The 20,766-nt window shown below is 57.2% G+C and overlaps 2 protein-coding genes across 8 annotated transcripts; one reads left to right on the forward strand and one right to left on the reverse strand.

Moving 5' to 3' along the window:
- Positions 1–852: 852 nt before the first annotated feature.
- ILF3 (interleukin enhancer binding factor 3) lies at positions 853–16,701 on the forward strand. 7 transcript variants are annotated; one of them, XM_084304056.1, is made up of 20 exons: positions 853–986; positions 4,027–4,130; positions 4,513–4,739; positions 5,011–5,191; positions 5,495–5,642; positions 7,014–7,105; positions 7,496–7,591; positions 7,875–7,986; positions 8,490–8,587; positions 8,975–9,086; positions 9,174–9,302; positions 9,604–9,803; positions 10,000–10,170; positions 10,428–10,565; positions 10,673–10,849; positions 11,319–11,472; positions 11,632–11,685; positions 14,915–15,274; positions 15,694–15,822; positions 16,014–16,701. In XM_084304056.1, the coding sequence occupies exons 2-20, from the start codon at positions 4,128–4,130 to the stop codon at positions 16,145–16,147; spliced, it is 2,715 nt and encodes a 904-aa protein (XP_084160182.1). In that variant the 5' UTR covers positions 853–986; positions 4,027–4,127; the 3' UTR covers positions 16,148–16,701. The 7 variants fall into 7 exon arrangements, with proteins under 7 accessions (XP_084160182.1, XP_084160185.1, XP_084160184.1 ...); XM_084304059.1 differs by having other exon boundaries at positions 15,694–15,813; XM_084304058.1 differs by having other exon boundaries at positions 11,322–11,472.
- A 1,930-nt stretch (positions 16,702–18,631) lies between these two features.
- Positions 18,632–19,828, reverse strand: LOC311220512 (beta-1,3-galactosyltransferase 1-like; the record flags this gene model as incomplete). The annotated part of the gene is made up of 1 exon (XM_084304075.1): positions 18,632–19,828. A coding segment is annotated over one exon (1,197 nt), but the record flags the coding sequence as incomplete, so codon positions are not given.
- Between the last annotated feature and the right edge of the window lie 938 nt (positions 19,829–20,766).

A 20,766-nucleotide genomic window follows, 5' to 3' on the forward strand; every position in this document is an offset into this window, starting at 1 on the left:
AAAAAGGTAAAATATCTTTTTCCCCAGAATGTCCTCGTGCCCAGCCAGAGTCCTCGGTGTTGGCCCTGTCTTTGGGGTGCGAGCAGGTTTGAATTTAAAGTGTTTTGGGTGAGAAACGCATGAGCAAGGCTCCTTCATAACTGGCAATAAAATTGTTCTGTGGGTCAGAGAGGAAGGAAAAAAAGGGAGAAATGTGGGGCTGGAGGAGGTTCTGGCGGGCTCGGGGTTTGGCTGCGTGCTCCTGACCCGCACCTGGCTTCTGGTGCTGCTTTCAGTGGTTTTTGGGGCTCAGGGAGCCCCAAGACCCCCCTCTGGAAGCCACAGGACCCCCATAGGAGCCCCAAGACCCCCTCAGGGACTCCACTAACCTTAGGGACCCCCAAGGAGCCCCACAGTCACCTCAGGGACCCCCAAGACCCCCTCAGGGACCCCCACAATAACTTTAGGGACCCCGAAGGAACCCAAAGATACCCTTAAGGACCCCTGCGATCTCCCCAAGAAGCCCCACGACCCCCTCAGGGCCCCCCAAGGAGCCCCAAGACCCCCTCAGGCCACCAAGGCCCCCCCTCACTGGCCCCCCGCCCCTCACTGAGGGGGAGCCCTTCCCGCGCATGCGCACACCGTGAGGGGCGGGGGGGGAGCGAGTGAGGAGGGGGGAGCAATGTGGGCGGGGCCCGGCGGCGCGCACGCAGCACCGGCGGCGCGCACGCTCCCCCCCCCCCCTCACAAACCTCCCCGCCTTCCCCTCCCATTGGCTGAAGAGCGCCGTGGCGGCGTCACGTGACCCTGCCCCCCCCTCAGCGCGGTTTATTCCCCCCCTCCCCGCTCCCCCCCTTCCACTCCCGCCGTCGGCGGCGGCGGCGGCGGCGGCTCCGCCCCCCGCGCTGCAGTCGGAGCCGAACCGGGCCGGGCCCAACCGAACCGGGCCCAGCTCCCCCCGGACCGGGCCGGGCCCAGCCTCTCCAGGCCCCCCCCCGCCAGGCCCGGTAGGCCCCGAATGGGAGGGAGGAGGAGGAGGAGGAGGAGGAGGAGGAGGAGGAAGAACGGGGGGGGTGGGTCCGGGCCCGGTTGGGGCAGCGGGGGCGGTACCGGGGGGGGGGGCCGGGGGTTGACCTGGCCTCCGCCTCCTTCCTCCTCCTCCTCCTCCTCCTCCTCCTCCTCCCGCCCCGCGCGGCCCCATTGTGCTGGGGAGACAAAATGGCGGCGGGCGGCCGTTGGGCCGGCGGTGAGGAGGGGAGGGGGGGAAAAGGGGGGAAAAAAGGGGAGGGGGAGGGCCCGGGGTGGGGGGCGAGGAGGGGGAGACCCCCCCGGGGGGCTAAAGGGGTGTGGGGAGGAAAGGAGGGGGTGAAGGGGGGGGGGTGGGGGGCTTTTTCCAGCCCCCCCCCCCACCTCCGTGTTCCCGCCGCGCTTTGTTCTCCCCGCGCCTGCAAATGGCGGCGACCCCCGGGGGGGGGGGGGGCGGGGGTCACCCCCCAAAGCCCCCCCTTTGTCCCTTAAAGCCCCCCCTTCCCACCTCAGCATCCCCCAATTCCCCCCCCACACCCCCCCCTTCCCCCCCAGCACCCTCCTTTCCCCACCCTCTTCTCCCCTTCACCCCCCCCCTTTTTTCCTCCTCCCCCCCCCAAAGACCCCCCTCATCCCCTTTGGGGACCCCCCCCCCAGCCCACACACGCCCCCCACCCCAAAACCTCCCCCCCAGTTCCCGTTATCGCCGTCTCCCCCTCTCCAAAGCCGGCTGAAAGCACAAAGGGGGGGGGCCAAAATAATCCACCAGCCCCTCCAAAAAAACAAAACAAAACCAAAAAAACCAACAAAAGAAACCCGTTTCCTCCTCAAACCGGGTAAAACGCGGCTCACGGTGTTCAACTTTCCTCCGACCCCCCCCAGCATCCTTCCCGCGGGCTTTGCTGAACCCCCCCAAATCCCTGCTGTTTTGTGTGGTTTTTTTTTGTTTTTTTTTTGGGGGGGGGGGGGCGGGGATGAAATTGGGGGTGGGAGTCGCGAGCAGGCGAGGAGCCTTTCATCGTTTTTTCACCCCAAAAAGCTCTCGGCCCCTAGGAGCGGCGCCAGGGACCGCGCTCGCCTGCGCTTTCTCCCGAGGAGGCGCCGAGCCCAAGATGCTGCCGCCCCCCCCGGCCCCCTGGGGGGGAAAACAGGGCTGGGGGCGTCCCTGATAAGAGATAAGACCCGCGACACCATCCCCAGGCATCGTGGGCAGCACCGGGCTGGTTTATTCGAGCCCTTGGAGCATCTTCTGGCTGCCGAAGCCGCGCCGTGAGCTCGTGGCCCCGCTCCTTTTTCCAAAAAAAACCCAAAGTTTGAAGAAAATCACCCGTGGGCAGCGGCGGAGCTGAATAAAAACCATCGGAGGTGCAGCCGTCGTGGGACAGGAGCCGATCTCCGCTGTCAGCCCCCTGCAGGTTTGGGATCCTCCCGGCCGCTGGGTTTTGATGCCCTCAGGCCCAAATTTGTGGCCAAAAGCAGTCCTGGGCGTAAGGGTTTGCAGGAAGAGAATCGAGGAGATTCCTCAGCCGGAGAAATCTCTGCGAATGCCGCGAAAACCGACAGCAACTGGAGGCAAGGAGCTTTCCCCATTCCGCCTGGTTTTTGTTCTTTTTTGGGGGTAAATTCCTCAGGTTGGGAGCCCGAGCTCTGGTTGGAAACCGTCCGGCACCGCGGGGCTGCGAGCTCCATCCCAGCCTGGCCTGGCATCGTTAAAATGGCACGGCTCTAATAAAGCACCGAGCGTTGGGGCAGCTAATTAGTCCTGTCCCCTCGTTATTCCGTGTCCTGGATGGTTTGGGGAAGCTCAGCTCCGTCGGCGTGGAGTTCGTGGTGGATTCGTGGGCAGCTTCCAGCAGGGAAAAGGGGGGAAAAAAAGGAAAAGCGAGCCTCGTCGGATGTCATTTTGAGGGAAAGCTGCTGGAAATGTGGAGAGAGGCAGGCGAGGTTTAGCAGCAGTTTCAGGGCCTGGATTTACAGAACGGTTCCCACGTGGGCCCGGCGGAGGAGCAGGATTGTTTGGGATCGCATCCCCCCCGGTAAATCGGGGGCTTTAAGGAAGAATTTGGGAGGTGCAGCCCAATTAACGACCACAAATTGAGCAGCTGCTGCGCTCCGAAGCTAACTCCAGGATGGCTTTTGGGAGCTGCTCGTGTCCGAAGGCGACCTGGGGAAGCTTTCTCCCCACACAAGGAGTGCTCGGTCCTGCAGGATGTGGCTGGTTCTCGCCTGGAAGGCGCGGGGCAGGGGATGGGAGCGCTTCTTTTACCAAAAATTGTACCAAAAGGAGCCAGCTGCCGCGGCGGGGGCTCAGCCTCTGGGGTTCCAGCTCCCTCTGAAGGAGGTTTCTTGCCCCAAAACGCCCGGACGTCGTTTCGGTTCCATCTGATGAGCTTGACACGGTGTGAACGCTGCCTTGGAGGCCGCTGCTGCTGGGGGATTAAAGGAAAGGGAGAGCCGGAGCCACGCAGCGGCCGAATTCCTCGCGTCCACCGGGCTGGGAACCCAGCTTGGGTCCTGCGGAGCCTCCGGATGAATTTGGGGTGAAAAAAAGCAGGATGAGGCAACGGGATTTTCACAAGCAGCCTCTCACCAGGCTGGGCAGTCACCAGGTGACAGCAACCTCATGGAATTAGACGAGTTTATAGACAAATTAAGTCAGAAACCGTTAATTTTCCCACTGCAAGACGCTGCTGAGCGCGTCAGTGCTTCGTCTTCGTTGCTTCACTCTAGAAATCCACGTGGAAGCTCTGCAAAAACCCACCTTTAATGGGAAAAAGGTGGGGCTTTGGGGTGCGAGGAGCCGAAATAGCATCCTTAGGGCCGCCTCGGTTGCTGCCATGGGTCCTGCTCAGGCCCTGGGAGCAGAAATCCTCGGGAGCAGGGAGCTCGGGGTCCTGCGGCTCTCAGCCACCTCCCTGCTGCCCGTGGTGATCGCTGCCGGCTCCCCCGGAGCTCGGAGAGGTCGTGAGGCCTGACAGTCCCGCTAATTACCCTTTGCTAATTGGCTTTTCCTCTTTCCAGGTGACCAAAAAGTGTGGTACCGCTACGGGCGAATCTAAACGAGCGCGGTGGGGACGGCCCCGCGGGGACGGCAGCGCTCGGACGGACACTTGGAAGCAAAAATGGTAAGGGAAGAGTTGAAAAAATGGGAAGAATTCACATCTTTTAGAGAAAAACCTCCGGGTTTGGCCTGGCACTGAACCCTGGGGGTCTTTAAAAGACGTTTAGACGTTGAGCTTGGTGACAGGGTTTGGCGGAGGGCTGGTTAGGGTTAGGGTTGGGTTGGGTGGTCCCGGGGGTCTCCTCCAACCCAAATAATTTTGGGGTTGGGCTGGGTGATTTTGGAGGTCTCCTCTAACCCAAATAATTCTGGGGTTGGGCTGGGTGATTTTGGAGGTCTTCAACAACCCAAATGATTCTGGGGTTGGGCTGGGTGGTCTCGGGGGTCTCCTCCAACCCAAATGATTCCGGGATGATTCTGGACACCCCCTCTCCTTGCCCTCGCAGCGACCAATGCGTATCTTTGTGAACGACGACCGCCACGTGATGGCGAAGCACTCGGCCGTCTACCCCACGCAGGAGGAGCTGGAGGCGGTTCAGAACATGGTGTCCCACACCGAGCGCGCCCTCAAAGCCGTCTCCGACTGGATCGATGAGCAGGAGAAAGTCGGTGGGGAGCAGCCCGAGGCGGAGGCCATGGAGACAGCGGCTGAGGAGGAGAACAAAGAAGGAGGGTGAGGCATCAGGCGGGTTTGGGTTAGTCGAAACGATCCTGCTGGAGCTGGGGAAGACCCCGTTTCCCTTGATTTTGGGGTTAATTTGGGGGCTGACGTGGTACCGAGTGATTTTTTTCCTGCCCGGGTGCGGTGATGCTGCACCAGGGCTCGTGCATCCCGTTGGAGCTCCGCAGAGCGATCCCTGAGCTCCAGCTGAGCTCTTGTGCTTGGCTGCAGCCAATTTTCTGCTTTTTGGGGCCGCTGCCATCGTGCCGTGTCCTTTTTGCAGGGATCAGAAGGCCACGGAGCAGCTGACCAGGACCCTCCGTGGCGTGATGCGCGTGGGGCTTGTGGCCAAAGGCCTCTTACTCAAGGGGGACTTGGACCTGGAGCTAGTTCTGCTCTGCAAGGATAAGCCCACGTCGGATCTCCTGGAGAAAGTGGCCGACAATCTTGGCGTACAGCTTGCTGTGAGTAAGGTCCTTGTGTTTGTGCGTGTTGCAGGGAGCAGAACGAGGAAAAAAAGTCTTAAATAGATAAAAAAAAAAGACACCCGGCGCCACGTCTGTGTTGAGGTGCCTTGGGAACGTGTTCTTGGTTAGATCTGTGGCATTGTTCTGGAATCACTTTCTCAATGAGCGTTGTTTCATGAGCTGAAATGTCCTGTGCACGCCTCGTGCTGTTTTTTGGTTTGGTTTCCCTCGGAAAAAGGTGTTCCAAAGCACTCAAAACCAGGAGTGAGGCGAGCACTCAGCGCTCCCCTTCTGTTGCAGGCTATAACCGAAGACAAATACGAAATAATCCAGTCCGTTGGTGATGCTGCCATTGTAATTAAGAACACAAAAGAGCCTCCGTTGACGCTGACCATCCACTTGACGTCGCCCGTAGTCAGAGAAGAAATGGAAAAACAGTTAGCTGGAGGTAGGGGAGACTGGAAACGGCCAGCAGGCGCTCTGGAAACGTTGCTGTCGCTAATTCGTTGTTAGAGCGTGCTCTTCAGTTTCATCCAAAGTGGCAAAAACGATTTCTGTGCAAATTCCAAACTCCTCGAGACAGCCCTAACCTCGTGAGATCGTGGTTATGGTTTATTTGGACCGAGTTTTCTGAAACTGAGCAGCACCTTTCCGATGGTATTTTGTTCCTTTTTTATTTTTGTTTTTATTTTGTCCTTTTTCCTTCGGCCTTTAGTTCACTAATATGTAATACTGTTGGATTAATCGTTGTTTTTTTTTTTGTATCTAGCCATGTAAGTGGCCTGCACAGTGACGTAAAAAAAAAATATATAAATGGATACATTTTAAAAAAAAAAAAAAAAAAAAAGATTGAAGGCTTCTCGTGAAATGACTTGCATGTAAATGAGACCGGATGCTCTGAGCAGTTTGTGTTGCAGCAAGAATGATAGGTGCTCGGGGTCTCCTTGCTTGGCTGTTTGACCAGCTCAAGTTCAGAACTCCAGGAAGTGATGCAGAGTTTTGGATAAAGTTAGCCTCTCCATTCGGCCCCAAATTTCTCTCGGAGTCAGAATCCACGGGCGTTTTTGCACCCGAGTGGGCTCGCCGTGGCCGGTTCTGCACCGCAGGCGTTGCTCTGTTCCATCCGCACACCTCCAACGCTCGCTCCCTGCACTAGCCTTATCTAAAACCCTGGTCGTGGGCAACTTTGAGCTCTAAACAAAAAACCTTATCTTCAGTTTTGCTGCAGCACAGACTGGGAAATATTCTTGTGCTCTTCTTGACTGTCTTTTGGTTTTGATATCTGACCTCGTCTACCAAGCCTTCTAGTTTGTCAATTTTAGGGACGCTGGACCTTTGACCAACAGGACGCTCTCTGTCACGGGTTGGGGCCGGGGCAGTCAGGCCTTATGGGCGGAGGGGGTTCCCTTGATCCTAGCAAAGCTCTTCCCCCCGCTCCTCCACTAAAGCTGCGCTCAGAGCGGGGTCTTTATCAAATTCCCCTCCGCTGCCTGCCACAGGCCTCGCACGCCGCGACTCCGCTGGAGCCGTGAAGGATCTCGGTCCTCTCCCGCAGGGCGTTCTGCCCCAATCTTTCCTCTCGGACCAGATTTCAGCCCGTCCCCGATCATTAAACCTCCCCCCACGCCTCTGCAGTCTTAATTTCTAAGCGAGGCCGAGAGGCGAGCGTACTGCAGACCCCCCCCAGCCAGGTCAAGGAGCGAGAGCACGATCATTTGGGAGCCTCAGCTGCCCGTAGGGAGCTGCCTCATCCCCTCTCCACCTGACAGAACCCCCTTGGTCAAACTGTGCCTTGTCTTCTTATTCCATCCACGAATAGAAACGCTATCAGTCAACGACTCCCCGGACGTTCTGGACAGGCAGAAATGCCTTGCTGCCTTGGCGTCACTGCGACACGCCAAGTGGTTCCAGGTTTGCATTTTGTTCTTATATTTGTCTTTAAGTAGAGAATTTGTAAAAACCTTTAACGGGCTAACTGGTTTTTTTTATTATTTTTTTTATTTTTTTTTTACTTAAAATACGTTAACGTTAGACGTGCTGAACTTAGCGCCTGTCACCGGTACAGCTGCTAAAGAAGCACTTAAGCAAATTAAACATTGGACAGGAACCTTTGTTAACGAGTAGATGCCTAGCTGCTGCTTTGTGTTAAGAGTAATGTCGCCTTCGTACACTCCAGTTGTAAAATTGCCACGTGGATTACTGTTTACCCTTGACAAAGTAGCACTGCCAAAGTTAATGTCTGCGAACCCGCAGTTCGGGGGTTTCTATTGAATGTGTGTCTGCTTCTGATTCCTCTTCTAGGCCAGGGCGAACGGGCTGAAGTCGTGCGTCATAGTCATACGCGTGTTGAGAGATCTGTGTACTCGGGTTCCTACCTGGGCACCGCTGAGAGGATGGGTAATTGTCCCCTTTGTTTGTTCGGGGTTTTGGGGACCGCTCCTCCGAACCCGTGCCCGGCTCCCTTCGGCCCGCACGCGTTCCGTTTCCAGAAGCGAGCCGTAAGGACGGAAATTCCTGGTTTTTTGGTCCCTTAAGAGCCACCTGCCAGCTTTCCACGCCGTGAATCCTTTTGGTTTTCAGTCTGCGCTGTGAATTTGTAGCAGCTCCTGGAGTTGCGGCGAGCGTAGCGTGCCGCGCCAGCCCCTGCTCCTCTCACTGCCCCCCCCAAAATCTCTTCCAGCCTCTGGAGCTGCTGTGTGAGAAGTCGATCGGGACCGCCAACAGACCCATGGGCGCCGGGGAGGCTCTGAGGAGGGTTCTGGAGTGCCTCGCCTCGGGAATCGTGATGCCAGGTTAGGTGGTTCTCTGCATTTCCATTTCAAAGGGACACCGAAAAATAAAAATAAAAATAAAAAACCAAAAAACGAACGCGGTTGAAGCTTTGACGCGCTGTTGTGTTGCCTGGTGTTTGAGACATCGGCTGCTTTCCGTGCAGACAGCTTAGACTCGAAGCTCAGAAAGCCCCCGGCGTGCGTGGGTACTGCTGTACCCTGCTGCTGCTTAGGGCACGTGTGTTCGAAGCTACGGACCCATGACGTTAAACCCCGCAGAGGGAGCTACCGGTTCCCACCAGTGTAAAAACCCGGTTCTCCGAGTGCTTCGTGACCAGTTTCCCCGATAATTGTACCCGTAAAATAGTCCAGGCGAGTTTCAGAATGTTGGACAGTGGATGGATCATGTCAGTCGGTGTTCTTCGAGAGATGAGTGTTGATTGATGCCAAGGGAATACTTAGTTTAGTTTCTTTAGAAACACCAGGATAATTCTCTGCATATCTTCCTTGTTTCCTGCCTTCAGATGGTTCTGGTATTTATGATCCTTGTGAAAAAGAAGCCACTGATGCTATTGGGCATCTAGACAGACAACAAAGGGAAGATATCACACAGAGTGCTCAGGTATAGTTTTGACTACAGATGTTACAAAAACTTACTCAGTTCAACTGACTCTGAACTTCCATATTGGTTAATGGTAGTTTAGTAACCTCACGGAGGTTGGTGTTAACTTTTTTAACGACCTAGCCAAGTAAAAGAACTCCAAATGGGTCCCACGCCAATAAGGAATTTGTAGCTCGGCCAACCAGAAGCAAAGTATCAGGTTTTAAATAGTGACTTGCTACCATGACCCGTCTTTTGGGCTGAACCTCAAAATTCAGAGAGTCCTATTTAAACTGATGAGGAATTTTGTGTAGGGGTGGGTAGAATGGTCCTGTCTGAAACTGTGCAGTGAACAGAGATGGCTGGGGCAACTCGTGCGTCCCAGTAACATGCGTTTCGTCTTTCTAGCACGCTCTGAGACTTGCTGCTTTTGGCCAGCTTCACAAAGTCTTGGGGATGGATCCCCTACCTTCCAAAATGCCCAAGAAACCAAAGAACGAGAACCCTGTTGACTATACTGGTAGGTAATAAGAGAAATAAAAGAAATGACGACGTGTTTGTGAGGCTCCTGCCGCAGTGCTTAGCTCTTCTCTTACGGTTTCCACAGTCCAAATTCCTCCCAGTACAACGTACGCTGTCACTCCAATGAAGCGTCCCATGGAGGAGGATGGAGAGGAGAAATCTCCGAGCAAAAAGAAAAAGAAGATTCAGAAAAAAGGTATTGAGTTAACAAGAGGTAGGTACAAAGGGCTACCCGAAAGCTGTTCTCAGGCTAAGCTGGGGGTGGGGGGGGGCAGGTTTCAGAAGAGCTCTTGCCAGTGTTTGATCTTGAGCGATGCCGTACGCGGGGGCTGTAGGGCGTGTGAATTTAGGAAATAAAGGGGGAAAAAGCAAACTTGGCCGCTGTCAGATTTTTACTCGGTATAGCTTAAGTGCTCACGAGGTCGGAACTGATAGATCAGAGCTTGCTGTCTGAAATCAGTGAGGCTTCTTCTGAAGAGATGACAAACATCTGCAAAATCTGTTTTTCTGTCCAGAGGAGAAACTTGAACCTCCCCAGGCCATGAATGCACTGATGAAACTAAACCAGCTAAAGCCTGGGCTCCAGTACAAACTCGTGTCTCAAACTGGTCCTGTTCATGCTCCCATCTTCACGATGTCGGTGGAAATTGATGGCAGCACCTTTGAGGCATCAGGACCTTCCAAAAAGACAGCCAAATTGCACGTGGCGGTGAAGGTAAGAGCCGTGTGTGGAAATCCCTGCTGCAGGGCTCTCCTTCAAGGCAGCCTGGCTGGGAAAAGCCCGGCACTCAATTAACAAAGGGAGTCTTGAGCAACCTTCTCGATTTTTTTACCCCAAAAACGCGTAGGGCACGTGAGAGCCGGGGGTGAGCGCACTGCAGTAATCCCTTCTCCCGCTTTCCTTACCCTAGGTGTTGCAAGATATGGGTTTACCCACAGGAGTGGAAGGCAAAGAATCTGGAAAAGGAGATGAATCAGCCGAGGAGACGGAACAGAAACCTGTCGTTGTTGCTCCTCCTCCTGTAGTGGAGACGGTTTCTACGCCCAGTGCTGCTTCTCCTCCTGCGGATCAGACCTCAGAGGTGAGCACAGCCCCACGGGGTGAAACACCACTGGGATTCCCCGGGGTGATGGCAGGGGACATCCCAAAAAGCACCTTTAGCTACCCGCATGGAGCTCAGTCAGCGGGACAGAACAATTTGAGGGGGAAAGGCATCAGGTGAGCTTCTTCCAGTCCTGTCCCCCTCTGACGTGGTCCAGAGCAGGCGTTTTGGGAGCAATTCCTAGTCCGTTAGTGACGAAGCCCTGAGAAAACCAAACCCTGCTCCTCTGCTTGCAGAATGTGAAACAACAGGGACCAATTCTGACCAAGCACGGCAAGAACCCCGTGATGGAGCTGAACGAGAAGAGGCGCGGGCTGAAGTACGAGCTGATCTCCGAAACGGGCGGCAGCCACGACAAGCGCTTCGTGATGGAGGTGAGGCCCCTTCCCTGTCCTCTCCCTGCGCTTCCATCCCACCTGGGTCACCCCTACCCAGTTCCTGCCCTCTGCCTTCACACGCCACCATTTAATTCCTTCCCAAGGTGGAGGTTGACGGGCAGAAATTCCAAGGAGCCGGCTCGAATAAAAAGGTAGCGAAAGCCTACGCCGCTCTGGCTGCGCTGGAGAAGCTGTTCCCAGATGCTCCCGTTGCCATTGAGCAAAATAAGAAGAAAAGAGCCCCTCTGCCCGCCAGGGGAGGACCCAAGTTTGCAGTAAAAGTAAGTAAATTCAGCGCCTTTGTGTAACGCAACTGCCGGTTCTCTCCTACCTCTGTCTCCTGATGAATGGTGTTAATCTCTATCAGCAGGAGAGAGAATAAAATGTCTTGAGAGAAACCAGGATCTGCTCACGGGATTAGGGAGCAGAAATCCTGCTGGGTTCCCCCAGAAACCGGGATCTGCTCATAGCCATGGGATTAAGGAGCAGAAATCCTGCTGGGTTCCCTGAGAAACCAGGATATGCTCATGGCCATGGGATTAGGAAGCAAAAATCCCGCTGGGTTCCCCAAGAAACCAAGGATTTGCTCGTGGCCATGGGATTAGAGAGCAGAAATCCCACTGACTTCCCCGAGAAACCAAGGATCTGCTCACGGGATTAGGAAGCAGAAATCCCACCGGGTTCCCCACCCTGGGACGTGGAACGCGGGGGCCATCCTCATACTAATGATCCTCTTTTTCCCCCCCCCAGCAGCACAACCCGGGTTTCGGGATGGGCGGCCCCATGCACAACGACGTGCCCCCGCCGCCCAACATGCGGGGTCGCGGCAGAGGCGGCAACATCCGCGGCCGGGGCCGGGGCCGGGGCGGCTTCGGCGGCAACCACGGCGGCTACATGAACGCAGGTGAGACGCCGAGCACCTCCTCCTCCCTGCTGCACCCCCCCGGCACCGAGCAGCTCCCCAGCTCCTCCAGCACTCGCTGCTCTGACCCCCCGGCGCGATGAAAATTGAAGTTTTGGTGCCCCCGATTTCGCTGTGTTTAAGCTCTGTGTTCCCGTTCAGGTGCTGGGTACGGAAGCTACGGTTACGGAGGGAATTCGGCCACGGCAGGCTACAGTAAGTGCTCCTCTCTTTCATTTTTGGTACCCGTCAGTCCTGCTGGGGGCGTGGAGCTTGAGCGGGGGCGCGACGTGCGGTGACGCGCTCGTGCTGAAGCCGTCGGCAAAGGGTTCTCTTTTTTGAGTGGGAACGAACCCAAAACGGCCTCGGTGCTGGCGTGAAAGTGCAAACCCGAATCCCGGTGACTTCACCTGTCCTCTAAGCCTGTGAATATTTTAAATTTCTCTGCTTTAAGCCATGCGAAGCGACCAGCCACGCTTTTGAATGTGATTTTCCTGAAAACGCACGGCGATTGGTCTTGAGGAGAAGCCTTCATTGGGGGGTGACAGGAGCAGAGAAATCTAAAACATGACTTTCAAATGTGGCGCATTTTGCCCTCTTCAAAAGAGTTCTAATTTTTTTTCTCTGCTCTGTCTCCCCCTTTTGTAGGTGACTTTTTCACAGACTGCTACGGCTATCATGATTTTGGGTCTTCCTAGATCATCTAAAAGTATTGCACACAAAAAAAAAAAAAAAAAAAAAACAGCTTTTTACTCCAATTTTCTCGAACTCCAAAACCCAAAGTGTTCGTGCCGTGTCCCCGTGCTTCACTGGGTTTCTCAACAGTGGCTTTTCACCGCAGCTTGTCTGAAACACTCTTAGCCTGCAGAACTTAAGACAGTGGCAGTTTTTATTGTGATTTGCCTTTGAACTTGGTCGTATCGATGTCCACCACAGGGGGATCTAACCATCCGAGAAGGTTTTTTTTGTGCCCTCGGCACAAATGGCAAAGCCAGCTCTGTTCAGCGTAAAGGCAAAAAGCCCATCCTTGCTTTTTATGGAAAGCATTACTTTATTTTTAAGAAAACAGATACCGAAGCGTTTTAATCGACCTTCGTCTTAATTTACAGCAGGTTTTGTACAAAATTTGAGCCTTTTAAATAAATCCCAGGAACTGGGTCCGTGCCTCTTGATACTGGGAAGACTTTTCAACATCTCTGAACCTAGTACAGCCCAGCTTGCTGAGCATGCCAAGTGGTGACTTTGTCCGTGGAATCGTGTGTGCTAAAAAACAAATTAATCCTACATCCTCTGTAACACGCTGGTGGGTTAACGCTGAGGGACGTGGTTTATTTTTTATTTTTTATTTTTTTTGTGGCTGGTAGCTAGTGTACTTTCAAAGGTATTGTAATTGTGCTTCCAGTACTGATCCAATAAATATCGGGGCGGTCGGAGCTAGTGCCGACACGTCAGCCTTTCACTCCTGGAAATGCATGGATTCACTCGTGCCGTGACCGTGGGCTGTCCTGAGCCAAGCATAAAGGGCCTAAAGCACTCCGGGGCCTCTGCGAGGTGTTGGTGCTACCTGGGGATTCAATTTCACTGGAATTAGGAACCGCAGGAAATCTGCAACGGGCCAGTCTCTGGCGGTTTCCAAGTGCTCGGTCCTTTATTCTTGCTGCAGTGCTTGTTTTACCGCTGTATTTTATTTTATTTTTGTTTGTTTGTCACTGTTTTTAGCTGCAAAGCCTGCACCGGGGCGTTGGTTTGGCTTGTGGGGCTCAGCAACATCTGAGTTAACTCAGTAACGAAACCAGTGAAATAAAAGCAAAGCGAAACAAAAAAAAACTCTCAGCCACGAAGCACCAGCTGACAAATTCAAAAGTCCGAGGTTTTTAGCAGATATTTTCAAAAATGGTAATAACAGTGCATGCCCTCTATCCTTTTTTTTTTAGAAAGCTGTTTAAAATAATGACTTTTTATACCAGGGAACAGCTCCTGTCCTGAACCAAGTGAAAAACTGCCATTTTTTTAAGCAAATACCTGGTGAAGTAACCACTTGGGCAGCGGCTGTTTTTATTCCTTAGCTTTGATGTAGGGGAAGGCAAAAGCAATTGGCTGCCGAACGGCACCAAAATTCATAGTTAAATACGAGGTGGTGATAGCAAACTCTGCGATTTCCAGAAATTTTGGCTCCTTAATGGGGAGGGACTGACCTCCAGCAGCCGCGGCTCGGATTTTAAGCTCTTAGCCCTCGCTCCGGAGACGTCCCTGCAGCCTTCCCACGGGTCTTTGGACCAAATCCCAGGGTTTTAACACCAGGGATGGAGCGAGGGATCTCGGCACCGAGCTGGTTTTTGCCGTGGCTGTGGCAGCGCTGGCTGGAGAGGAGCTCCCTGGCACAACCTTGCCCCCACAGCACCGAGCCCAGGGCTGCGGAGGAACCCTCGGGAGGCTCCAGGGATAGCTGGAGCCCTGAGGAATGAAAGCCAGGTGCCTCGAAGCTCTTCACAACACGACCCCGTCACCAATTTGGGGAGCAAACTCCGATTTCACCTTCGGGAGTTGTTCCTGTCGGGTAACGTGGAACTGCAGAGGGCGCGGGACCGGGCTCCTCGGGCCTTTTTTTAGCTCAATTCTCACCCTCTGCGTTTGGCAGGAGGTGCTAGCGAAACCTCTCCTCCTCAGAGGCTGGTACGGACACCGGTGCAGGTTTTTAGTTAGATTCTAGTGGCTTTTTTTCCTCGAAAACGATTGGTTTTGGATACGGCGAGTCCGACTGTAGCGTAATCCTCGGCCGGAGCCCCGCGCGAGGAGCCCCACGCATCGGGAGGGCAGGACGAGGACTGCTCGGTGCTCGAGAGCTTGCCTGTAGTACTGATAAATAAAGGAGAAAAAAAAAAAAAACAAAAACCACCCACTCGTGGCTGCGCTGTTGCATCCAGGCTTCCTGCAATATTTGGGGGCATTCCGAGGTTTTTTGGGTGACCCGGGCTCCGAGGTCGTGGCGTGGTGCCCGACGCTGGGGGCGAGGTCTCCCCCTTCCTCTCCCCCTCGGGTTGTTGCTGCTCATCCTGCACCTAACCCCTTTTTGGGGCTGGGGGTGTGCTAATTGCTCGTTAGGGGAACGAGTTTCCTCCCCGTCCCCGCGTCTCAGCGCTGGAGGCTGAGCATCAGCTGCTGCCGGCGGCCGGCTTGGCTCCAGGAGCGCCAGACCTTCAACCGTTTTGGAGCTTTTTAAGTCAAAAACCGTTAATTATCTTAACGTGCATGAAAGGAACGGCCGTGCCCCTGAGCCTGGGGGTCGTGCTGGGGTGAGAGCCGGACGCCGACGTCCTCCAGGGAGCCTCTTGGCTTGCGTGGAGCATCCCCGAGCTGCTCCCGAGCCCTTCCCGGGCCTGAAACCCGCCGGTGCCCTCCCCAGCAGCGTGGCGGGGCCGGGGTTGACGTTTTTCTCTCTTTTTAGGCCAATTCTACAGCAACGGCGGCCACTCCAACTCGGGGAGCGGCGGCGGAGGCGGCGGCTCCTCGGGCTACGGCTCCTACTACCAGGGCGGCGACAACTACAACTCGCCCGTGCCCCCCAAGCACGGGGGCAAGAAGCAGCAGCACGGGGGGCAGCAAAAACCCTCCTACGGCTCGGGCTACCAGTCCCACCAGGGCCAGCAGCAGCAGTCCTACAACCAAAACCAGTACAGCAACTACGGCCCGCCGCAAGGCAAGCAGAAAGGCTACAACCACGGCCAAGGCAACTACTCCTCCTACTCCAACTCCTACAACTCGCCGGGCGGCGGGGGCTCCGACTACAACTACGAGAGCAAATTCAGTGAGTGGCGCTCGTTTCTTTGTGGGGAGGGAGCTGGGGAGGGGATAAAACCACAAAAAAGATGCTCCAGCCCTTCGGTCCTATCGGCTGGGTGCACAGGAGCGACTTGGCAGGCTCCAAGAGCTCTGGTTTGGGTCATTTTGCTGGTAAATTGGTTCAAGTCGTGGTCAGGGTGCTCGCTGCTCCGTCCTGAGAGGCTGCTGCTGCCTTTTGGGGGGCGAACGGGGAACCACGGGGGTGGTTTGGGACAACCAGGTGGGTGTAAGCTTGGATCCCCGAGGGGCAACCGTCCCTTTGGCTACTGATAGTCAACGGGATGGCTACTGGGAGCAGCTGGGATGGCCACTGGGAGCAGGCAGGATCGCTGGGTGCCCTGCAGGAGGAGCTGCAGCCCGCGCTCAGCCCCGGCTCCCTTCCAGGTTACGGCAACAGCGGCCGCGGCGGCGGAGGGAACAACTACTCCGGAGGTGCCTCGTACAACACTGGCTCACACGGGGGCTATGGGGGAGGATCTGGGGGCGGAGGGTCCTCGTACCAAGGTAAGCAAGGTCAGTACAAAACGCTTCCCCGCGGCTCTTTCCCTTTTGGGGCTCTTTTTTTCTTTTTTTTTTCTTCGGGTTTTTTTTCCTTTCGGGGCGCGGGGGCAGGTCCCAAAATCCCACCCCTGCAGCACTGGAGGAGCTCCCGTGTTACGGCCCGACCCTCAGCAACCTCCTTTCTCTCTCCCCTCCCTCCGCAGGTGGATATTCCTCGCAGTCCAACTACAACTCCCCGGGCTCCGGCCAAAATTACAGCGGCCCCCCCAGCTCCTACCAGGCGTCCCAAGGCGGCTACGGCAGAAACGATCACAGCATGAACTACCAGTACAGATAAAGCAGCCCCTTCCTCCGCGGGCGTGGGGCTTTGTTACCTCCTGCACTCGCGCTCCCTTTGAATATTCAGTTTTATGGCCTCACAGTAAACATGTAACCCCCCCCCTTTCCTCCCTTTCCCCCCCCCGTTTCCATGTTGCAGTGCTCTTTGTGATACCGGTCACTAATGGTTGAGTACCTGTAATTCCATACTTAGCTGTATTTTGGGCATCTATGTATTTAATGGTTTGTTAGTTGCCATTACAACTTTGTCTGAATAGGGTTTTTGAGTTACTACAAGTTTTCGGTATCCTTTTTCTATTTAAAAAGTGGCGTTGACGTGTTACCACAGTATGGCTTTAAATAGATAAGGGATATGTCATCTGTTAATGCTTTCGTGAAGTGAGTTAAACGAGCTTTCTGTATTTTAATGCTTTAGTGTTTCAGTTTTATAAGTGAAGATTTTATTTTAAAAACCAGTGGGACAGAGTGGGTTTTGTATGCCTGAATTGTTCAGGCAGTACACCTGGATTAAGCTGAATGTAGACAAATAAACACAAACTCTTGATGGCTTTGTCTCCGAGCGCCTGCTTTTACCTCGCCAGCTCCTGCAGCGGCCCCTGGGCTCTGTTGAACCCAGATGGAGGTTTTTTTCCCCCAAACCCAGCTCTGTTTTTGGGGTTTTGGTTCCCACGTTCCCCTTGGCACGGCGGCTGCAGGTTTGGACTCCCATCCACGCCCCGATTTCGGTCCCCGCAGGGGTTTGATGGCATCTGCCAAATGTCAAGAGGCACCGGGGCGTGAAGAACGAGCCTGGGGCAGGGCTGGATTACGGGGAATAAACCACCAGCCTGAATTTACTGCCCTGAATCCCTGCCAAAAATGCCGCCAGCTCCCTGCCAGAGCTGTCACGGCGCGGTGACACCGAGCGGCTTCGGGGACAGCCACGTGCCGGCCAGCCCACGTGGGACGGGGAGTTTAAGGACAAAGAGGGGATTTTCCCCCTTGTTCCGGGTTCAAGGGGAGAGCTTTGGGGCAATAACGCCCGGGGCTGTGCGCCACCAGGCACTTCCCGGTACGTGCAGACCTCGCCGCTCCCGGAGCTAACAGCAGCGGGATGTAAAAAAAAGATAAACAAAACAACTGGAAAGGAGAGCGAAAAGGCAATAAAAAAGGGCTGTGGTTTCAGCCAGGTGAAGGTGCAGCGCTGCTTCCTCGGGGTGAGGCCATGGGCAGAGCGACGGCGTGGGGATGGGGCGGCTGCTGCTCCCCACGGGGGCCGGGGGGTCCCCAAAATGCATCCAGCCAGGGGTGGGAACCAGCCCCGAAATTTGGGGTGGAAAAGGGGATTTGGAGGAGCGTTCCCGGTGCCTCCAGCACCTCCTCCTCCTCCTCCTCGTGCTTTTTTCCCCTGGCTCGGTGCCTCCTGCTCAGTCCAAAACCAACAGCGCCGGCTCCTTCGCCTGGGTGCGGGGGGGGCAGGGGCAAACTCCGCCACGTCCACCTGCACCATCCTCCCCTTCATTAGCTCACCTAATAATTACCCCAGCCGGGAGCCTAATTACCCAACGAACCTAAGGACCGGCCCGGGGAGGGAGGTGCCCAAACCCGAGGCCCCTTCGGGGAGGTTTTGGCCCCGTCCCGCTCGCCTGTTTGCCAACCCTCCCCGCGCTATCGCGGCCTCCCGAAACGGGGCCCGGCCGCGCCCCACGGCTGCCCCACGGCTGCCCCACGGCTGCCCCACGGCCCCCCACGGCCACCCCCCTCCACGCTTGTTTGAGCCCCAGCTATGTCAACACCTTGAGCAAACGGGGGCCGGGGCTGAGACGTCCGTGCCAGGAGTGTGATGAGAGCGGGGTGGGGGGGGGCAGAGTCCCCGGGGGAGGCTGGGGGGAGAGGCTGGGGGCAGTGGATGGAGCGGCCCCAGCGGGGGGCTCCCAACCCCATCGAGGTGCCCCCAGCCCCATTATGGTGCCCTCAGCCCCACTGTGACCCCCCCCGCCCCATTGCAGCACTCTCAACCCCATCGAGGTACCCCCAGCCCCATTACAGTGCCCCGAGCAGCGAGGAGGCGTTGGGCAGGCTCGGTCCGGCCGGCTCAGCTGCAGCCCTTTTATTACAAACAGACCAACAACGGACAAAACAAAGCCATAATTTAAGGGGGGGGGACAGGGTGGGGGCGGCACAGCTTTTTGGGCCGCGGGGGTCCCTGGCTCAAGGGCAGACTCGGCTCGGAGGCGAGCACAGTAACGAACGTCGGAGATAACGAAGCGGAGGATCCGGCCCCGGAGACCCGGGCTCCTGCTGCATGGCTCAATTTGGGGAGAAAACCTCCCCGTTAGGGATTTTTTTTTGGGGGGGTGGGGAAGCCCCGAGGTTTTTTGAAACGGCCCCGAGCGGCTGCTCGGGTGCCAGACACTGGCCAAAAAGTCGGGGTTGGGGGTGTGCAAAACCTGAGGGGGGGACACGGCCACCCCTGGGGGGACACATGGAGACGCGGCCGTCCCTAGGGGGGACACGTCACGTTGGCCCCCTGGAAATGGGGCCAGAGGCTGAGCACCTCCTCGGGCTGGTAGTGGTGCACCATGACCAGCCGGGAGAACTTGCACTTGTCGTAGGGCAGCCGGTGCATGTTGAAGACCCCCCAGGGGCTGCTGGTGACGCCGAGGCCCAGCGCGTGCAGGCAGACCCCCACGAAGGAGTCCTCCATGTTGAGCAGCGGCAGCGTCTGCGCCACCGCGTACACCTTGGCCGCCAGGTCCCCCGAGAGGACATAGGCCGGCCCGCCGCAGTAGGGCGGGTAGGTGTCGTTGGGGTAGACCTGGCGGGGCACGTACCACTTGTAGGCCTTGCTGCGCAGCGGCCCCGTGTCGCGGTAGACGTAGCCCGTCATGAAGTCCCTCTTGGGGGGCAGCTGGGGCTGCAGGAGCCGCCCCACCAGGAAGGCCAGGTTGAGGAAGACGTCGCGGTCGGCCTTGAGCACGTAGGCGGCGCCGGGGCAGTGGCGGCTCACCCACTCCATGCCCATCAGCGTCTTGAGCGTCAGGTTGTTGTAGGTGTCCAAGAAGTCCTGCTGCAGGATGTCGCGGTGCAGGGCGCTCTCCTCCTCCAGCACCCGCCGCAGCGGGGCCCCGAACACCGGGTGGACGCCGGTGAGGAAGAGCCGCAGGATGGAGACGCCGGGCACCGAGCTCTCGTTGCCCCAGGTCTGCCGGATGGCCGCCCTGCCCGCCGTGTCCGCCGGCTCCGTGGCCACCAGCAGCACCAGGAAGGGCGCCCGCTCCCGGCACTTGTGGGGCTCGTTGAGGAGGAAGCGGTAGGGGTAGGGGTAGGGGGGCTGCAGCGGGTGGCGGCTGGGGGGGGGCGGCCTGGCCGTGGCCTTGACCGACGATGACGATGATGACGATGATGACGACGACGCTCGCCATTGGAAGGCCGCCATGTTGATGGCTCCAGGGCCATCAGGTCTACCATGACTACCAAGTCTACCAGGGCCGCCAGGTCTACCTTGACTACCAGGTCTACCACGCACACCGCCTACGTTGAGTCCATCGGGTGCGTTGGGTGCACCAGGTCCATCGGGTCCTTGGGGTCCATCAGGCCCGGCGCCGAGGGGCTCCCCGGAGAGGCGCCGCTGCACCCGGACCCCCAGCAGCGCCAGCGACAGCAGGGCGGGCAGCAGCAGCAGCGTGCGCGGCGGCTGCGGGCACCTCATCGTCGTACGGCTGCCGGGGGGGGGGGACGGGGAGGGGCGGGCGGGGGTCCCGGTGGTGGTGGGGAAGGGTCCTGGAGGGAGGGGGAGGAGAAACAACGGCTTGGACGCGATGCCTCGGCCACCGGCGGGTTTGAGCGTCGTGCGGCCAAGGGATCGCCCCTCGCCCACCCTAAAACTTGCCCCTCGCCCCCCAGCCCCTCACCACCCAAAAAATTTGCCCCTCACCCACCCAAAGGCTCACCCCTCGCCCCTCATCCCCTCGCCCCCCGTCCCCTCGCCCCCAGCCCCTCTGGGACCCCCTCGTTCTGCCCCCTCCCCATCCCCGTCCCCGTCCCCTCACCCCGGCCTCCCTGGAGCTCTGTCGCCCGCGGGGCCGAGCGCTGATAAGCGGCGCCGGCGGTGATAAGGGAGCCCCGTGGGAGGGGGCCCGGCACAGGCACGGCCCCGGGGGCTGCCGTGGACCCTGCCCCGGCCCTGTCCCCACCCCGTATCTCCAGCTCTGTCCCCAGCCCTGTGCTCTGTCCCCTGTCCCCATCCCCATATCCCCAGCCCTATATCTCCGTCCCTGTCCCCATGTCCCCATCCCCATATTCCCAGTCCTATATCCCTGTCCCTGTCCCCACCCCATACCCCTATCCCCACGTCCCCACCCCAAATCCCCACCCCATATCCCCAGCTCTGTCCCCAGCCCCACATCTCCTGCCCCACATCGCCCTCCCTGTCCCCATCCCCAACCCCAACCCCATATCCCCCCATCCCCATATCCCCAGCCATGTCCCCATCCTCATCCCTATTCCCATCCCCGTTCTTGTCCCCATAGCCCCCCGTCCCCATAGCCCCGTCCCCATAGCCCCGTCCCCCTGCCCCAGCCCCCCGTTTCCCCATTGGGGTCAGGGTCCGCTGGGGGCACCCCCATGGGGCCGGCC

Source organism: Netta rufina, assembly GCF_964035555.1.
Source record: "Netta rufina genome assembly, chromosome: 32".
Classification (NCBI taxonomy): Eukaryota; Metazoa; Chordata; class Aves; order Anseriformes; family Anatidae; genus Netta; species Netta rufina.